At 63.3% G+C, this 14,738-nt stretch overlaps 2 protein-coding genes across 2 annotated transcripts; both read left to right on the forward strand.

Moving 5' to 3' along the window:
* The first annotated feature begins 63 nt into the window (after positions 1–63).
* Positions 64–7,385, forward strand: AMSG_05458 (uncharacterized protein). Its single transcript, XM_013902417.1, has 2 exons — positions 64–130; positions 307–7,385. The coding sequence occupies exon 2, from the start codon at positions 308–310 to the stop codon at positions 7,280–7,282; it is 6,975 nt and encodes a 2,324-aa protein (XP_013757871.1). The 5' UTR covers positions 64–130; position 307; the 3' UTR covers positions 7,283–7,385.
* Positions 7,386–7,552: 167 nt separating this feature from the next.
* AMSG_05459 (uncharacterized protein) lies at positions 7,553–14,716 on the forward strand (the record flags this gene model as incomplete). Its single annotated transcript, XM_013902418.1, has 2 exons — positions 7,553–11,110; positions 11,209–14,716. The coding sequence occupies exons 1-2, from the start codon at positions 7,800–7,802 to the stop codon at positions 14,714–14,716; spliced, it is 6,819 nt and encodes a 2,272-aa protein (XP_013757872.1). The 5' UTR covers positions 7,553–7,799.
* Between the last annotated feature and the right edge of the window lie 22 nt (positions 14,717–14,738).

The raw sequence follows: 14,738 nt of genomic DNA on the forward strand, positions 1-14,738 counted from the left end.
GTCCAATATTTGTAGCCGCTGACCCCCGAGGCAACCTTCCCCCCCTACACCGGCATTCACTCGTCTTCTCACACCGAAACAGGGCTATACGTGTGTATACGCGTTTAAAGCTTTGTTTTGCTTGTTCCAAGTACGTGCCTCCTCCTCTGTGCCTCTTTCCTGCCCGCTCCACCACCCACCCACGTGGTCGGTTGCTGTTTTGGCGTAGCCGACCCCTTTTTTTGACCCTTTTCCCCTCTCCATCTCTCACCACCAGCCGCCCGGCCTCCTTCTCCCTGCCACCCTCATGGTGCCCCACATGTTCAGAATGCGAACAATGTACCAAAGTACGGTGTTTGCAGCTGTTGCCTGTCTGCTGCTTGCAGCCTCAGCCTCGGCAGCCATTATCACCAAGACGGCCACTTCGTCCACTTTCTACGGTTCGCACAACGGCGCACCCTGGTCGGGAAACCGCGCCCAGGGTGCCCACTGCTGCGGCGCCAGCCAGCATTCGCAGTATCGTATCTTCTACGGCTTCAACCTCAACATCCCGAGTGGTCATGCCGTTGACGGCATCCAGGTCTCGTACGAGTACATCTCTTCGACCACTGGTTTCTCGGCCTGCGTTAACAAGGACATCACGCTCCGAACCACGTCCGGCTCGGTCATTCTCTCCAGCAATGCCAAGACCGGATCTAGTTACTTTTCCAGTGGCACCATCTCCAAAGGTTCTTCAACCGACACATGGGGCCTCTCTGGTTCGGCGTCTTCGATCCGCTCTGCTCTCAATTCGGGTACGTTTGGTGTCGCCGTCCGTGCCACCGGATTCGCCGAGGCATCAAGCTCGTCTGGCCAGATTCCGCTCGCGCCTACCGGGGGCGATAGTGATGGATCTCGCCGCGTTTCCACCCGTGCGCCCACTGTAGGAACCTGGCGCGTCGACGTCTACAACGGTGACGTGACTATCAAGGTCTGGACCCATCAGCTCACCTGCGGCGCGACCGGGCCGTGGCCGACAACCAACGCCGGTTCGACCGCCACTCTTGGCTGCTCAAGCGGTTACACCGGCTCGCGGACCCGGTACTGCACGACATCAGGATCGTGGCAGTCCGAGTCCAACGGGTGCACGCTTGTCACCAACTACTGCTCACTCCTTACTGCGCCGTCCAACGGCATCCTCACCGCCTCATGCTCCAGCAAGCGCTCGCTTGGCGAGGTCTGTGGCACTTTTCAGTGTAACTCTGGGTACCAACTGTCCGGGTCGGCGTCGCGGACTTGCAACGCCGGACCGTCGTGGTCTGGCTCGGCCGCATCGTGCGTCAAGATCACCAACTACTGCTCACTCCTCACGGCCCCATCCAACGGCTACATCACATCGGGCTCGTGCTCTGCGCAGCGCTCTATCGGCGAGTCATGTGGAACGTTCCAGTGCAACGGTGGCTACAGCCGCTCTGGCGATGCGTCGCGGACGTGCAACGCGGGACCGTCGTGGTCCGGCTCGACAGCGTCGTGCGGACTCATCACCAACTACTGCCCGCTCCTGACCGCACCGGCCAACGGAATCATCACGACCTCGTGCACCTCCAAGCGCTCGGTCGGGGAGTCGTGCGGCAACTTCCAATGCAACGGCGGGTACCAGCTGAGCGGATCGATGTCGCGGACGTGCCAGTCGAACGCGGCGTGGGGCGGGTCAGCCGCGTCGTGCTCTCCCATTCCTGACTATTGTCCGCCACCGCCGGCTGCTCCGTCCAACGGCGTCCAGGGCTCATGCTCGCGGACGGTTGGTGGCACTTGCTCGTACTCTTGCAACACCGGGTACAATCCCGGCGGCGGCATGACCATCACCTGCCAGTCCAACGGTGCGTGGTCCGGATCGCCTGCTGCCTGCAACCCGACAGCCGACTACTGTCCCGCGCTCACGGCACCGACGAACGGTAATGCTCCGGCCTCGTATTCGCGGACGATCACCTCTGTCGCCTCCCCGTACACCTGCAATGCAGGCTACGATCTCTCCGGCTCGGCGTCGCGGACGTGCCAATCTGACGGGACGTGGTCGTCGACAACGCCGACGTGCGTTCTCGACACGTCATACTGTGGGGCTCGCCCCGCGACCCCGGCCAACGGCAACGCTGGCTCGTGTGGATACTCGATCGGCGCGTCGTGCACCTACGGGTGCAACAATGGGTATGAGCCGACAGGCTCGATGACCGTCACCTGCAACTCGGGCGGTGCGTGGTCCGGGAGCCCGGCGTCGTGTGGGCTCAAGACCAACTACTGCCCGGCACTGACCAACCCAACCAACGGCCAGGATCCTTCGTCGTACTCGCGGGTGCTCGGCGCGGTGGCGTCGCCGTACACGTGCAACTCGGGCTACATCGTGACTGCGGGCTCGACGTCGCGGACGTGCATGGCCAACTCTGCTGCATCGGGGGTGTGGTCCGGCACGACGCCGACGTGCTCGATCGACAACGCGCACTGCAGTACGGCGCCGGCGCCGCCGCCCAACTTTTTCATCGACACTTGCTCGGCTGCCCAGTTTGGCGAGTGCATCTACAAGTGCAACAACGGCTACACCCGCAGCGGCGGAGACCGGTACACGTGCCAGCCGGACACATCCTGGGGCGGTAGCCTCGGGACGTGCTCTCTTACCAACAACTACTGTCCGGCGCTGACGATCCCGGCCAACAGCAACCGCGGCGCGTGCTCCGGCCAGCTCGGCTCGATCTGTGGCCCGGTCACCTGCAATGCAGGGTACTCGATCTCTGGCTCGGCGTCGCGGACATGCGAAGACGCTGGGGTGAGTGCGGGAATCTGGAGTGGCACGGCGACAAGCTGTGCGCTCATCACCAACTACTGTACGCTTCCGAGTACGCCGAGCAACGGCGTGCTGGGAGCGTGCACGCGCTCCATCGGCGGGAGCTGCACGTACACGTGTGGCAACGGGTACGAGACGTCCGGCACGACGACGATCACCTGCCAGTCGGGACCGACCTGGTCGGGCTCGTTTGGCACGTGCGTCAAGACGAGCGGGTACTGTCCGGTCGAGTCGGCGCCGGCCAACGGCGTGGCGGGGACCGGGTGCACGGGCCAGATCGGGACGTTGTGCGGACCGGCGAGCTGCAATGCCGGGTACAACCCTTCGGGGACGGCGACGCGGACGTGCAACGCCAACAACGCGGTGAGTGGGACGTGGAGCGGGACGACGCTGACGTGCGCGATCGACCCGGCTTACTGCACGACGCCTGCGGCGCCGGCCAATGGGGCGATTGGATCGTGCCCGCTCTCGATTGGGTCGTCGTGCACCGCGTCGTGCTCGAACGGATACTCGACAGGCGGGCTGACGTCGGTGACTTGCGAGGCCGGTCCGGCGTGGTCGGGCGTGTTCGGTGCCTGCTCGAAGTATGCTGGGTACTGTGGCGCGCTGCCGCAGCCGTCGAATGGAGTGATTCCAGGCTGCACAGGCATGCTGGGAAGCTCCTGCGGGGCTGCGAGCTGCAACGCCGGCTACAATCTGGCGGGCGACGCGACGCGTAACTGCATCGACAACGGACCTGGGTTTGGCAGTTGGACCGGCACCTCGGTCTCGTGCAACATCGAACCGAACCATTGCACGCCGCCGCCGGCACCGGCCAACGGTGCGCTCGGAACGTGCATCACGTCGATCGGCGGCAGCTGCAGTTACACGTGCGACAACGGATACGAGGTGTCTGGAACCGGAACGATCACGTGCTCGGCCGGACCTACGTGGTCGACGTCGTTCGGGACGTGCGTCAAGAGCGCCAACTACTGCCCGGCGCACCCGCCGCTGGCCGACGGCAGCAACCCGTCGTGCACCGGCGAGATTGATGAGGTCTGCGGGACGTTCACCTGCAATTCCGGCTTTGACATTGTTGGCTCGGCAGAACGGACGTGCTTGAACAATGGCCCCATCACGGGGATTTGGTCCGGCACCGCGCCATCGTGCCAAGTCGACAACGACTACTGTCCTAGCGGCCCGGCACCGCCCGCCAACGGAGTCAAGGGCTCGTGCGCACGGTACCTTGGTGGAACGTGCGAGTACTCTTGCAACGCAGGATACACCAATACCGGCTCGTCCTCGCTGACCTGCACGTCTGGCAAGACCTGGTTGGGCGCTTCCCCCAACTGCGTGCCGTACAATGACTACTGTCCGCCGAAAACTTCCATCGAGTATGGTAACGCGCCGGTGTGCAACAACCGCATCAACGAGGTGTGTGGCACCTTCACTTGCAATCCGCCTTTCGCCATTTTTGGCGAGAAGGATCGGACATGCGGGCCTGACGGCGACTGGATTGGCGACGAGCCGTTTTGCTCGTCGACCGACGTTTCCAAGTCGCTTGTCTACTCGGCGCAGTTCATCACGGTCTCGGCCGACGGTCCAGGCTGGCGGATTGAGATCGAGCCGCGGACTGCATCGAACGACACTCTTGCCGAATCGCAGGACTTTCCGTCGGTCCTCCTGGCGTCGACGCCACCATCGGTCGAGGCGCCGTCGGTGGCACCAGCAGCGGTGTGGAGCGCCGCAAAGTCGCGCTTCCTTATCGAGCTTACCCCGCAAGTGGTTGCTACCTACTCGCTCAACATCCTGCTCAACGGCGTTGTCATCGGTGCCTCGCCGTACACTCTGGTTGTCGAGGCCGGCGTTCCTGCAGCGCCGACGACCTTTGCTACTGGCCGCGGGCTCGGCATTGTTGTGACCGACGACGATTTGTTCCCGCAGAACGAAGTTGTCCGGTTTGCGGTCTTCCCGCACGACCAGCACGGTAACGTGGTGCCAATGGCGAGCAACCCGGCGACAACGCCGTACGTGGCGACGCTCAAGGGCGCCGGCTTTGCCGAGGGTGACGTCCCGATTGTGTATCTGGCGGGCGAGTCGGGACCGACGACGGGCTACGTGTACGAGTACTCGGTGCCGATCGGCGGGCTGCTGACACTGTCTGTGACGCTTGACGGGCTGGCCATTGCCGACTCGCCGTGGCTGGTCCAGGTGCGTGCAATTTGCGAGCCTGGCAAGCAGGCGCTTCAGATCACGGGCCCATGCGTTCCGTGCGAGAAAGACTCGTACTCTGCGCCCGACGGGCGCGAGTGCTTGTTGTGCCCGGACTTTATGACGTCGCCGTCGTCGTCAGGATCGATCGGCAACTGCACGTGTGTGCGTGGATACTTTGAGAACCTGGCTGTGGTGGGCGCTGATCCGAGCAAGCGGCAGTGCGACGCGTGTCCTGTGGGCGCATCGTGCGCAGGCGGCAACGCGCGGCCGATTGCGGATCCCGGGTACCACCAGGTGGGTGACGAGTTTGTGTCGTGCCCACAGCCGTCGGCGTGCCTTGGTGCTGGACAGTGCGCACGGGGCTACAAGGGCGCGTCGTGCACTGACTGCGTCTCGGGCTACTACCGGCTTGGGGACCGCTGCTACAAGTGCAACAAGGCACAGGCGGCTTTCATCGCGACTGGCATTGCGTTTTTGCTGCTGCTGTTTGTGGCGGCGCTGGTGTACCTCAACACGCGCGAGTCGCACAACCGGATGTACACGGCAGCGGCGTTTATGATCGGTTTCAACTCGCTGCAGATCTCGGCGATGTATGGAGAGATCGATCTGCGTTGGCACCCTGTGGCGGAGCAGTTCTTCAACATCCTCTCACTGGCCAACCTCAACATCGAGCTCACCTCGCCCGAGTGCTCTGTCGACTTTTTCGGTGATCCGTGGTTGATCAAGTGGGTGCTCATGCTCATGCTGCCGATCTTCATGGTCTTCCTTCTTGGCGTTACTTTTGTGCTTGGCCTCCTCTACCGGCTGTTTGCACGGACGTACGGTGCCAAGTGGGCGGACAGGCACCCGTCGTACTTCCCTGGCGCCGAAAACTTCTTTGACGCCGGCGGCAAGGCGTCGCGGTCAACGCTGATCAAGTTCCGGATTGGGCGTCTGATGTCCGAGGCACCGTTGACGCCTGCGGCGCTGCGGCAAGCTGTTGTGCGGACGTTCTTCCAGCTGTTCATCTTCTGCTATCTGCCGTTGACCGCAGTGGTCCTGCGGTACTTTGAGTGCGAGCGCCGCGCGCCGGGCTCGTCCGAGTACGTCCTCGCCACCGCGCCGTCAGTCGAATGCTACGACGCCACGTACTGGAGTCTGTTCTGGATGGCCATTGCCGGCTCGATCGTTTACGCGCTCGGTATCCCGCTCTTCACCTACCTCCTCCTCTACTTCCGCAAGCGGCAGATGGCCGAGGTCAACTTCATGCTCCGCTACGGATTCCTCGTGGCGCGCTTCCGCGAGAAGCTGTACTACTTTGAGATCACAATTATGATCCGCAAGTTGCTTGTTGTCGGTGCGGTCGTCGCCTTTGGCTCGCCAGTTCAGGAGGCTGTTATGGCAGCGCTCGTTCTTGTTATTTCGTTCGGCTTTGTCGCCCACGCCACGCCGTATCTCAAACCGTTCCACAACCGCCTCGCGATGTCTGCTCTCTTCACTTCGTGCATTGTGCTCATCGGCGGAACCGTCGACTCGAACGGTCTCCGCGACACGCTGGTTCTCGGCGGCCTCGGCGCCAACATCTTTGTTATCGTCTACGGTATTGTGGTGGAGACCAAGAACCTCATCATCCGCGAGGCCGAGGACATGGTTGAGGTCCTCGAGCTGCAGGACACTTTCGAGATGGGCACGTTCACCATCAACGAGGACGAGGACACTTCCATGCATTACATGGTCCCGACGGATGACGGCAATGGCAAGCCGCCAGCCGGCGGCATGGCCAAGCCGGCCGACTCAATCGTCGTCTCGTCAAGCACCGATGACAACACCTCGATGGTCACCGCCTCAATGGTCTCGTCGTCGGCACTCCACCCGTCGGAGTCGATCTTCCCCTCGTTCGCTCTCGAGTGTGACACGGCTCCACCAGTCATCCTCCCGCCGGGCCCGCCGTCGCCGGTCTCGCCGGTCGCACCGGCGATGCCGGCGATGCCGCCGCCACCGGCCCCGGCCCCGCCACCACCGCCCCCCGCCCCTGCCGCGGCTCTCCCGCCACCGACACCGTCGATGGTCGCTGGCGTCCCGCCCGGAGGCTCGCTTCCGCCGCCGCCGTCTTCCACTAACCAGCCGGTGGTGGGCCCTGGTGGTCTGGTGGCGCCGCTGCCACCGCCCAAGGCCGCCCTGCCGCCACCGCCCGTCGGCCATGGCCCGCCCAAGCCTTCCCGACCCAAGCCCTCGGCCCATGCCGGCCCGCCCATCCCGGCGCCTAAGCCGTCTGGCACCTCGGCCGCACCTTTTCCCCCGCCGAAGCCGTACTAGTCGTTTTGGCCCTCTTCACTCTCTACAACCATCATAACATTTTCCCCCTCTTCACCCTCATCAGCTGTCTTGTCGGCCTTCTCATCTCAAGTACAAAAAAAATAGCCAACTTGCGCCACCTGGCACCCAGGAATAGAGTGACACCAACCAACCAACTAACCATTAGTGTGTGAGCCGTGTCGACAGAGAGAGCTACATCAAGAGCTGGAGACGACAACTCCAGCACGGCCGTCCCTCACAGCTGCAGCCCCGCAGTTGTTCAACAGTCATTCCTCTCTCCCTCTCACTTTGTGGCAAAGAAACGGAAGGACAACCCCCGTCCTCTCCCCTTCACCCCCCACCCCCACCCATACACTCTTCCAATCTACAACTTCACGCTCACCAGCCCAAGCGTACACCCCTCCTCCCCCTGCGTGCCACTTTGTGTTCCACGAAAACGATCGCTTCCTCTGCGGTTGGCGCAAAAAATTCCTCTCTCTTTGCTGCTTTTTGCACACCTCGATTCCCACGTCGGCACATGACCTGTCACACTCTGCACGGCCTTCTCCGGCTTGTGCTGGTAGTGGCCAGCATTTTGGCCATGGTCCATGCGGCTCCATCTACGTCGTCGTCGTCGTCCGTCACTTACGGTATTGGAACTGCCTCCTGGAGCGGAAACTCGGTCGGTGACGTAGACTGCTGCGGCGACTCGCGGACGTCCAACTACCGCATCTTCACTGGCTTTGGCATCAACGTCCCTCTCGGCCATGCTGTCGACGGCATCTCAGTCTCGGCTCTTTGCACGCGGTCCATCAACGGCTTCTCGTCGGCCTGGTTCAAGGACTTTTCACTCCGCACCACCTCTGGCACCATCGTCCAGGGTGCCGGTGTCAAGACGCTCAACTCGCTGCTAGGCTCGACTAGTACAAAGACAGCCGGCTCGTCGACTGACACCTGGGGCATGACAGGCTCTCCATCGCAGATTCGCTCGGCACTCAACTCGGCCTCGTTTGGTGTGGCTGTCCGAGTCTATGGCTATGCCGAGTCGTCGTCGTCAGGGCCGTCGGGCCCCGGCAGCTCAGGCCCTATTCATATTGAGTTTGCCCCTGATCATTCGTCTGAAGCCAGGCTAGATTCAGACGCCTATGGTGATGTCGGCGCGGCGCCGGAGCGCAAGGTTGCCACCCGCTCTTTTGGATCGTGGACTGTCAACATTGCAGAAACCGCCGTCTCCATCTCCATCTGGACTCGCCAGCTCACCTGCGCCGCGACCGGGCCGTGGCAGACGACCAACGCCGGCTCAACTCACAACGTCGGCTGCTCTGCCGGTTACACTGGTACCTATTCGCGGTACTGCAACACCAATGGCGAGTGGAACACGCCTACGGATACCTGCACCAAAATCACCAACTACTGCACTCTCCTTACTGCGCCGTCCAACGGCATCCTCACCGCCTCATGCTCCAGCCAGCGCTCGATCAACGAGGTCTGTGGCACTTTTCAGTGTAACTCCGGATACCAACTGTCCGGGTCGGCGTCGCGGACTTGCAACGCCGGACCGTCGTGGTCCGGCTCGGCCGCATCGTGCGTCAAGATCACCAACTACTGCTCACTCCTCACGGCCCCATCCAACGGCTACATCACTTCGGGCTCGTGCTCTGCGCAGCGCTCCATCGGCGAGTCATGTGGGACGTTCCAGTGCAACGGTGGCTACAGCCGCTCTGGCGATGCGTCGCGGACGTGCAACGTGGGACCGTCGTGGTCCGGCTCGGCAGCGTCGTGCGGACTCATCACCAACTACTGCCCGCTCCTGACCGCACCGGCCAACGGCATCATCACGACCTCGTGCACCTCCAAGCGCTCGGTCGGCGAGTCGTGTGGCAACTTCCAATGCAACAGCGGGTACCAGCTGAGCGGATCGATGTCGCGGGCGTGCCAGTCGAACGCGGCGTGGGGCGGGTCGGCCGCGTCGTGCTCTCCCATTCCTGACTATTGTCCGTCACCGCCGGCTGCTCCGTCCAACGGCGTCCAGGGCTCATGCTCGCGAACGGTTGGTGGCACTTGCTCGTACTCTTGCAACACCGGGTACAATCCCGGCGGCGGCATGACCATCACCTGCCAGTCCAACGGCGCGTGGTCCGGATCGCCTGCTGCCTGCAACCCGACAGCCGACTACTGTCCCGCGCTCACGGCACCGACGAACGGTAATGCTCCGGCCTCGTATTCGCGGACGATCACCTCTGTCGCCTCCCCGTACACCTGCAATGCAGGCTACGATCTCTCCGGCTCGGCGTCGCGGACGTGCCAATCTGACGGGACGTGGTCATCGACAACGCCGACGTGCGTTCTCGACACGTCTTACTGTGGGGCTCGCCCCGCGACCCCGGCCAACGGCAACGCCGGCTCGTGTGGATACTCGATCGGCGCGTCTTGCACCTACGGGTGCAACAATGGGTATGAGCCGTCAGGCTCGATGACCGTCACCTGCAACTCGGGCGGTGCGTGGTCCGGGAGCCCTTCGTCGTGCACGTCCAAGACCAACTACTGCCCGGCACTGACCAACCCGACCAACGGCCAGGATCCTTCGTCGTACTCGCGGGCGCTCGGCCAGGTGGCGTCGCCGTACACGTGCAACTCGGGCTACATCGTGACTGCGGGCTCGACGTCGCGGACGTGCATGGCCAACTCTGCTGCATCGGGGGTGTGGTCCGGCACGACGCCGACGTGCTCGATCGACAACGCGCACTGTAGTACGGCACCGGCGCCGCCGGCCAACTTTTTCATCGACACTTGCTCGGCTGCCCAGTTTGGCGAGTGCATCTACAAGTGCAACAACGGCTACACCAACAGCGGCGGAGACCGGTACACGTGCCAGCCAGACAGATCCTGGGCCGGTAGCCTCGGGATGTGCTCTCTCACCAACAACTACTGTCCGGCGCTGACGATCCCGGCCAACGGCAACCGCGGCGCGTGCTCCGGCCAGCTCGGCTCGATCTGTGGTCCGGTCACCTGCAATGCAGGGTACTCGATCTCTGGCTCGGCGTCGCGGACATGCGAGGACGCTGGGGTGAGTGCGGGAACCTGGAGTGGCACGGCGACAAGCTGTGCGCTCATCACCAACTACTGTACGCTTCCGAGTACGCCGAGCAACGGTGTGCTGGGAGCGTGCACGCGCTCCATCGGCGGGAGCTGCACGTACACGTGTGGCAACGGGTACGAGACGTCCGGCACGACGACGATCACCTGCCAGTCGGGACCGACCTGGTCGGGCTCGTTTGGCACGTGCGTCAAGACGAGCGGGTACTGTCCGGTCGAGTCGGCGCCGGCCAACGGCGTGGCGGGGACCGGGTGCACGGGCCAGATCGGGACGTCGTGCGGGCCGGCGAGCTGCAATGCCGGGTACAACCCTTCGGGGACGGCGACGCGGACATGCAACGCCAACAACGCGGTGAGTGGGACGTGGAGCGGGACGACGCTGACGTGCGCGATCGACCCGGCTTACTGCACGACGCCTGCGGCGCCGGCCAATGGGGCGATTGGATCGTGCCCGCTCTCGATTGGGTCGTCGTGCACCGCGTCGTGCTCGAACGGATACTCGACAGGCGGGCTGACGTCGGTGACTTGCGAGGCCGGTCCGGCGTGGTCGGGCGTGTTTAGCGATTGTGCGACGTATGCTGGGTACTGTGGCGCGCTGCCGCAGCCGTCGAATGGAGTGATTCCAGGCTGCACAGGCATGCTGGGAAGCTCCTGCGGGCCTGCGAGCTGCAACGCCGGCTACAATCTGGCAGGCGACGCGACGCGCAGCTGCATCGACAACGGACCTGGGCAGGGATGTGGTCAGGCACGGCTGTCTCGTGCAGCATCGAACCGAATTATTGCACGCCGCCGCCGGCACCGGCCAACGGTGCGCTCGGAACGTGCATCACGTCGATCGGCGGCAGCTGCAGTTACACGTGCGACAACGGATACGAGGTGTCTGGAACCGGAACGATCACGTGCTCGGCCGGACCTACGTGGTCGACGTCGTTCGGGACGTGCGTCAAGAGCGCCAACTACTGCCCGGCACACCCGCCGCTGGCCGACGGCAGCAACCCGTCGTGCACCGGCGAGATTGATGAGGTCTGCGGGACGTTCACCTGCAATCCCGGCTACGCGCTGTCCGGATCGGCCGAGCGAACTTGCCAGGTCAGCGGTCCGGCCGTAGGCGTGTGGTCGGGGACCGCGCCGTCGTGCGTGGTTGATGGTGACTACTGCCCGGTTGGCCCAAGTGCGCCCGGGAATGGGACGCAGAATGCTTGCCCGAGGTTCTTGGGCGCACAGTGCGAGTACTCGTGCAATGCGGGGTACACCAACACCGGATCATCGGCGCTTTCCTGCGCTGTTGGCCCAATGTGGACCGGGACGCCGGCCAGCTGTGTTCCATTTGACAACTACTGCGCGGTGAGGTCGTCGCCGGCCGACGGATTTGCGCCTGTGCCGGCGTGCAAGAACCGCATCAACGAGTGGTGTGGCCCGTTCACGTGCGCGCCGGCGTTCACGCTGTTTGGCTCTGAGTATCTGTTGTGTGGGTCGGACGGAAACTGGATCGGTGTTGACCCGTTCTGCTCGTCGACAGACCCAGCGCTCTCGCTGGTGTACTCGGAGAAGCATGTCACGGTTTCGGCCGACGGCCCGGGCTGGCGGATCGAGATCGAGCCGCGGACGTCGTTGAACGACACGGTGTCGAACTCGCAGGACGTGGTGGCTGTTCTCTTTACGTCGACAGCGGTGTCGATCAGCGCGCCATCAGTGGCACCGGCCGCAGTGTGGAACGAGGCACTCAGCCGGTTCTTTATTGAGCTTACGCCCAAGGTGAAGGCCTCGTACTCTCTTAACATTGTGCTCAACGGCGTTGTTATTGGCGACTCGCCGTACACTCTGGTTGTCGAGGCTGGCGTTCCTGCAGCGCCAACGACGGTGGCGACTGGCCGCGGGCTCGGCATTGTTGTGACCGACGACGATTTGTTCTCGCAGAACGAAGTTGTCCGGTTTGCGGTCTTCCCGCACGACCAGCACGGTAACGTGGTGCCGATGGCGAGCAACCCGGCGACAACGCCGTACGTGGCGACGCTCAAGGGCGCCGGCTTTACCGAGGGTGACGTTCCGATTGTGTATCTGGCGGGCGAGTCGGGACCGACGACGGGCTACGTGTACGAGTACTCGGTGCCGATCGGCGGGCTGCTGACACTCTCTGTGACGCTTGACGGGCTGGCCATTGCCGACTCGCCGTGGCTGGTCCAGGTGCGTGCAATTTGCGAGCCTGGCAAGCAGGCGCTTCAGATCACGGGCCCATGCGTTCCGTGCGAGAAAGACTCGTACTCTGCGCCCGACGGGCGCGAGTGCTTGTTGTGCCCGGACTTTATGACGTCGCCGTCGTCGTCAGGATCGATCGGCAACTGCACGTGTGTGCGTGGATACTTTGAGAACCTGGCTGTGGTGGGCGCTGATCCGAGCAAGCGGCAGTGCGACGCGTGTCCTGTAGGCGCATCGTGCGCAGGCGGCAACGCGCGGCCGATTGCGGATCCCGGGTACCACCAGGTGGGTGACGAGTTTGTGTCGTGCCCACAGCCGTCGGCGTGTGTGGGTGCCGGGCGGTGCGCGTTGGGATACAAGGGGCCGTCGTGCACTGACTGCACCTCGGGCTACTACCGGCTGGGGACCAAGTGTTACAAGTGCAACAAGGCGCAGGCGGCGCTTGTTGCGGCTGGCATTGCGTTTTTGCTGCTGCTGTTTGTGGCGGCGCTGGTGTACCTCAACACGCGCGAGTCGCACAACCGGATGTACACGGCAGCGGCGTTTATGATCGGTTTCAACTCGCTGCAGATCTCGGCGATGTATGGAGAGATTGAGCTGCGTTGGCACCCTGTGGCGGAGCAGTTCTTCAACATCCTTTCGATTGCCAACCTCAACATCGAGCTCACCTCGCCCGAGTGCTCGTTCAGCGTGGGTGACCCGTGGTTGGTCAAGTGGGTGATGATGCTGCTGCTGCCGATTTTTATGGTGCTGATGCTTGCTGTTGTGTTTGGGCTCGGGCTGGCGTACAGGCTGTTCACCAAGACGATTGGCGCCAAGTGGTCCGAGAAGCACCCGTCGTACTTCCCTGGCGGCGACGGGTTCTACGACGCCGGTGGTAAGCTGCCGCGGTCGCTGGCGACCAAGTTCCGGATCGGGCGGCTGTTGTCTGAGAGTCTGCTGACGCCTGCGGCGCTGCGGCAAGCTGTGATGCGGACGTTCTTCCAGCTATTCATTTTCTGCTACCTGCCTCTGACTGCGTCTGTCCTGCGGTTCTTCGAGTGCAAGCGCCGTGCACCGGGCTCATCCGAGTATGTCTTGGCGTCTGCGCCGTCTGTTGCTTGCTTTGACTCGCGGTACTGGAGCCTGTTCTGGTTGGCGCTTGCCGGCGGTGCAGTGTACGCGCTGGGGATCCCGATGTTCACGTTCGGCCTGCTGTACAAGCGCAAGCAGAGCCTGGACGAGCTCAACTTTATTCTCCGCTACGGATTCCTCGTGGCACGCTTCCGCGAGAAGCTGTACTACTTTGAGATCACGATCATGGTCCGCAAGCTCCTTGTGGTTGCAGCGGTGGTGACGTTTGGCACGCCGGTGCAGGAGGCGATCATGGCGGCGCTTGTGCTTGTTGTCTCGCTCTGCGTTGTCTCGCACTGGATGCCATACCTCAAGCCGTTCCACAACCGGCTTTCGATGGGGGCTCTGCTGACGTCGTGCGTTGTCCTGTTTGGCGGGACTGTCGACTCGAACCGGCTCCGCGACACGCTGGTCCTCGGCGGACTTGCGGCCAACGTGCTGGTCATTGTCTATGGCGTACTCGTGGAGTCGCGCAATCTCATGGTGCGTGAGGCGGAGGACATCATGGAAGTACTGGAGATGCAGGACGACTTTGAGATGTCGACGTTGGCGATCCATGAGGACGAGGACCAGAGCGTGCGTTACATGGCATGTGGCGATGGCGGGTATGGTGGGTCGTCGCAAGGTGGCATGAGCTCGTCGTCGATGATGACGACGTCTGTTGTCGGGTCGTCGGTGCTCCATCCGTCCGAGTCGATCTTTGTGTCGCAAGCCGGCGTGCAGGATGACGACGACTTTGCAGTGCCACAGATTGGCAGTGGACGTGATGCGCCGGCGGCACCGGGAGTGGGAGCTGTGGGACCGGGCGGGCGTGTGATGGCACCGGCGCTTCCGCCGCGCGAAGTGACTGCGCCGGCGGCTGCTGGCCCGCCCAATCCGTCTGCCGGCCCGCCGAAGCCCACGCCGTCGCCGATGATCAACCCTGGACCGCCGCTGCCGCCTTCAGCGATGGCATCACCGGCTGCTGCTCCGATGCCCGGCCCTCCTTTGCCGCCGCCGCCAGCTCCAGCGCCCAAGCCGGCGGCCAAGCCTGCCGCACCCCAAGCCTGATCGTTTTTGATGATGCACCTCG

Source organism: Thecamonas trahens, assembly GCF_000142905.1.
Source record: "Thecamonas trahens ATCC 50062 unplaced genomic scaffold supercont1.23, whole genome shotgun sequence".
Classification (NCBI taxonomy): domain Eukaryota; order Apusomonadida; family Apusomonadidae; genus Thecamonas; species Thecamonas trahens.